Genomic DNA, 5,538 nt, shown 5'->3' with positions numbered 1-5,538 from the left:
GTTACCTATATTTTTATAGGTACGTTAAACATAAATATACATCAGCAATCAACATAGTACTTTAATTTAGCTCATTTTTATTAAATACAACATATTAAATTTATATTGATTAATAATAATAATAATTAGTCATTATTATAAATAATGAGTGCATGATTGTTACGGTATATAGGGCTAATATATTACAACTCACATAATTTATGATATTCCACGTATACCACATGATGAGAAAATAAATATATGCCAATTTATGTAAACAAAAGCACACAAGACACTTTAACTTTGCTGACAATAAACGCATTTTATAAACAAAATCAATATAAATATTATTCAGACCTGAAACAGTTTAAGCTAAAGCTAACAATCTTAAAACGGCTCATGACAGAAGGAACTTTTATGACTTTCAAATGTTTAAATAATTAAAGAAAATCAATTTTTGCTTTTAACAATTTTTTTGTTAAGGCTAAGTTTATGTAATATAGGCGTATAATAACGTGCATTGCAATCAATATATTTGATGTAATTTATGTTATTCCATGTATTCCTCGGTTCTACATCAGTTACAAACTTAACCTATACTGTACGAACTACAGCAAAAAAAAACCTGACTGCAGTGAGACATTATTAGTATTATATTATGATACACTTATTTATTTATCTGCATTGCTTCCCTCCACCCAGGAGTATAAATGGGTACCTGGTGGGGTTGCCTGCTACTGCGCCAAGATGGCAGCAACACTAAAGCATGTCGACCCAATGACTAGGGACAACAAAGCGCTTTGTAACCTGAAGAAATAGGCGCTATTTTTTTATTTTATTTATTTATTCCAAATCAACAGCGAATCATCGCCACTAACAGGCAGGTATAAAAATCTAGCAAAAATCACAAACTTCATACAAATATAATATGATAAAATATTACAAGGTAACAAACACAAATTTAAAATTGCTTATAAATTTCGAAGTACAAGAGCCATGAAAATTTTTATAAAAAAAAAAACTGTTATAAAAAATGTCAATATTATTAGAAAAAGAAATATAATTAAATTGCATAGGAATCCTAGAAATAAAACTACGTTTACAAACATCAAGTCTACTAAAAGGAACATTGAAAACAGGACAAGAACGTAAATTACGGGAATTCACATTAAGACCAAACAGTTGAACAAAAAAATAGTAACTAAAAGACGAATTAACACATTTGTTAACACTACAATACTCAAAATTGGAAGCGACTAAATTACAATATAAACTAATAATGGCACCAGGATTTTTAATGTCTCTGCAATGTCTCCAAATAAACCCAAGCATTTTGTTCCCTTTAGAAATTATATGATCAATATGCTTAACAAACGTAAGTTTAGAATCAATAACAACACCTAATTCACGATGAATAAAAACTCTAAAACATCGTCTCCAATATTATAAGAAGTGAAACAGACATGGATTTGGAGACATTCAGAGACAATCCCCAGTGCCTACTCCATGCAACAACAAAGTTGAGATCTTCCTGAATACCCTTGGCATCCGCCTCGGAGCCGACAACACGTTACAACTTTAGGTCGTCAGCATACATACGTATATATAGGATATAAACAACGTACATATCACATTATGGCTCTATTAATAGCGACTATGTTGCATGCTAAGTACATGTTAAGGTCATTTTGTAATAGTGACCAACTAACTTCAATTCACTACAATTCAAGATGCAGACTTTCGCTGCCAGTATACTTGCGATGTTTTATAAATAAAAATACAGTATTATGAAAGATACTAGGAAAGCAATTAAATATATTTTATATACCGTAACTCTCGGCATAGCAAAAGTGAAGGTAACTTCCACGCATAACCAGACGTACGCCGCTCTCTTTCGGCTAATGATGGAAACTCTATCACGAACCAGAGTACGGTCCTAAGATTCTGCACCGCTTTTGTGTTTGTCTTTTTTTTCCTTTTGATTTATGCCTAATTGTTTTGTGATTTATTTATGCCTACTTGTTTGTATCTTATGGTTAATGACAACGATTTCTACCTCCGCCAAATAGACTATGTATTCACGTTCATTCATTCTTTTTTTTTTATATCACGACGTACACGACACCACATTTTTGTACTCCAACCAAGCATTTTCCTTGCTACCGTTTTGTTTGTTTTTTGTCTATGCTCGTTTCCATACAATCGCTACACAGTCTACAACTAGTTTACTAGAACTCCCTGATTCAACTGATCAATCAGCGTCACAAGGAGTCGGCGATAACTTGTAGCGATTTTTATGCAAACCAGGCTTACCAGACGTACGCCGCTCTCTTCCCGCTGATGAAAACTCTATAACGAACCAGAGTACTATGATTAATTTCAGATGAGATAGTATAATACTACATACTCCAAGTATCGAAATGCACGCCATCGTGTCGGGATTCAATATTTCGACATTAATTATGTCATCATCAGGAATACAAAATTATCCACATTTGCAAGCTTATTTATATGCACAAATATCAAAAAGCATCGCAACCAGCCCCATGCCAATACTCTTATTCACTAATTCATGATGTTGTATACACAGTACCGGTACTTTGTAAATAAAAAAGACAATATGGTACTTTGCTTCAATTATGCATTTTATTTAATGGTTAATGGTTTTTAATTTATAGAGCGTGGAAATAGGGAAAAAATAAATTAAAGGGACGAGAATAAGTGGGTCTTAAGTCGTTCTTTGAAAATGGTGACAGAAGGTGACTCACGAATAAATAACGGTAACAAGTTCCACAACTTGGGCCCAGCAACCATAAACGATCGCTCCCCACAAGACTTTAACCGAAAGGATGGACAATAAAGATTGGTTGAGTCAGTTGTTGACCGGAGGGAACGAGTGCAAGTTGACATTATTTCCTTGACATCAACGAAAGTACATTGCACCCTCCATTCGAGACCCCTCTAATACGAAACCACGTTTTCAAAGAATGATATAACAATCTTTAACCTTGTAACACAAAGATAACCCTATACGTGGGGTGGCTAGAGTCATGTCATTATCATCCTCTATGGGCGACGAAGCAAATTATTATTTTTTTAAACATGCATCATCAACACCATCATAATCATCATCATCATTCTTAATATTATGGTACCATTATATTACAATTTTAAAACTTAAATTATAAAATCTACAAAAAAATACCACTTAATATTCAAAGCATAATCATACAGTTCAGAATCAAATATAGTTAACTATACTAATCTTATTTATTCATTTCAAAATTCTTGGTTAAATGTCAATAAAAATTAGTATTTTTTCTTAACATATTTACTCAGTTTTAATAACACCAAAGAGTATAGAACTGCTAGAGGTCCGACTTTCGTGGTTCCGTCGGAACGTAATCCTATTTCAAAAAGTACTCCCACGAAGTGGCGTGTCCTTATAACAAGACGAGTTTCGAGCGAACTCTATTCGAATTCTAATAGTGCGCCCCTATCTTGTGGTAGTAGTATTGTCCCAAGACAGCGCTACTAACGAGCAAGTTAATTTTAGGACAGAATAAGCTTAAATCTGAAAAAAAAAAAAATCGAGTATGGACGCCAAATAAATTAGGTATGGCGCGCACTAAGCGCAATAAAGTGTAAGTTACCCAGATTAGGGCCTGGAACCCAGGCTAGCCAAACATAAGCGTAGGTTCGTAACTTACACCATCACATAGAGATTACAACCCCGTGATTCAAGGCATTCAGTGATATCTCCTCCATATTCAAGAACATGACACATCATTCCATCCGATGTCTGCTGTACCTGGAACGCGTTACAACGACCAACCGCAACGCAATATTGAAGGCATTCTATCAAACTTCTTGTCTGTTTGCTAGTAATGGTCAATTCGGCCAATGCATCAGGATTCATGCAAACTAGCTGTCCCATTGTATTCTTCACCGCCCTCATGTGCAATTCAATGCTTTCTGAGAATTAAAGCCATGAATCATATTATTATGCGAGAGCTTGTGGTGCCGACCGAATAATAAAAAAAAAATTATTAATTTAGATAGACATTATAATCCCTATTTTGCTAATGAATCAAGTTATCCTGTTTCTAGGTTGATTACCTATTAAATTTAATACCGCATTCACGTGGAATTCAACGCTTTTTTTGAAAGTTAATACAATGAATGAGTGGGCCTATTTAGGCTACCTGAGTTGTCTATACACACTGTACTAAACTTTGATTTCATTGTTTTACGGCAAGGAGTCGATTTGTGAGGTGTATTTTATCTCGATTTTAGAACTTGGACATTATTGTTTATCATTCAAACATTTGTCAAAAAGCGGAACAATTTAGGCAAGAACTTATTTGTACAAAAAATTTATTGATTTACGGTTAGGGTGGGACAGCAGGATATAAAACTGATCGTTTCTGTAAAATATATCATTCCTCGTCTAGTCTTCCTATTATCACTAAACTCACTAATTTAACGAGATACAATACCAACCATGAAACCTTAGTCAACCAATAGTTATGGCATTTATTTAATTCTAATTTACTACCAATTCTATTTTACAACCACCACTTGTTCCCAAGGTGTACGTAACTCGGAGTTTTACATTCCATCTGTTCAGTCACTTCTATAATAAGTAAATACAGCCATTATATATTTTAAGGATATGTTTGTAGGCCTATATGCACTTAAAAACGGAATAACTTTCGAAAAATAAACAACGAAATGTAATTAAGTTCATACATAAACATAGGAGACGCTATTACCTTTTTCACAAACGGCAACAAGATTCCAACTATTACAAACCGATCCCATCCACTTGCCCGTAATGACCATCCTCGCACACTTTTTATATTTAGGCAAATAAGTCGACGTATCGTCATCCCAATCTATAATTTAAAAACATACATAATATAGGCCTATAGACATCAAAACAATCTAAATTCATTTTCTTTTTACGTAGCACGTATAAGAACTATTATTATTCGTAGGCCTGTCCTAGAAATAAACTTCTTAAAAGCCAATAATTATGACAATATAAGATACCAAAATGCAGTACTGTCACGCTTACCAAGTCTTGAGTTACAAGACGAACGTTCGTTTCCTAATATTCTTTTTGTGTTCTACTGTTTTTCTCAAAGTTTCGTATAATTCTATTGAGAGTTATAAAATACATTATAGGTACGTACATCTGAAGTCGAAGTTACATGGTTTCATTGTCCATTCCCATACTCCCTCCGTTTTCTGTCTGTTTAAGCCAATCCACATATGTTCACGGCCTTTAGGAAATAAAGAGTGAACGAACTGGTTTTCCTCTAAAGATGATATCCTTGTCAATGATGCTCCAATGGATTCGCAATATTGTAGACTATTGTTCCAAGAGTAGGTCACTTTGCTTACGGTATAAGAACTCCCTTCAAAGTGATGCCATTCAACTGACGTCACGCCTATATATATATAATATAAATCAAGATAGCCGTTAACACTGTTAAATTATATATAATAAATCATCAAAGAAAGGTAAATACAGTGTTTAATAAAGTACATTAA

The 5,538-nt window shown here is 33.7% G+C and overlaps 1 protein-coding gene across 1 annotated transcript in view; it reads right to left on the bottom strand.

Annotated features, from left to right (window-relative positions):
• Positions 1 to 2,899: 2,899 nt before the first annotated feature.
• LOC117105507 (hepatic lectin-like) overlaps positions 2,900 to 5,538 on the bottom strand; it is a 3,772-nt gene continuing 1,133 nt past the window's right edge. The window contains exons 2-4 of the mRNA XM_033246670.1: positions 5,178 to 5,435; positions 4,755 to 4,877; positions 2,900 to 3,954 (exon numbers count right to left, since the gene is read on the bottom strand). Coding sequence (XP_033102561.1) covers positions 3,686 to 3,954; positions 4,755 to 4,877; positions 5,178 to 5,435 — 650 coding nt within the window. The 3' untranslated portion in view covers positions 2,900 to 3,685. The remainder of the gene's footprint in view (positions 3,955 to 4,754; positions 4,878 to 5,177; positions 5,436 to 5,538) is intronic.

Source organism: Anneissia japonica, unplaced genomic scaffold (genome assembly GCF_011630105.1).
Source record: "Anneissia japonica isolate Jap-2015-1 unplaced genomic scaffold, ASM1163010v1 scaffold2030_len652032_cov178, whole genome shotgun sequence".
In the NCBI taxonomy this organism is placed as follows: Eukaryota; Metazoa; Echinodermata; class Crinoidea; order Comatulida; family Comatulidae; genus Anneissia; species Anneissia japonica.
Note: the sequence above shows the minus strand (reverse complement) of the source record. Positions and strands in the feature narration are given on the sequence as shown.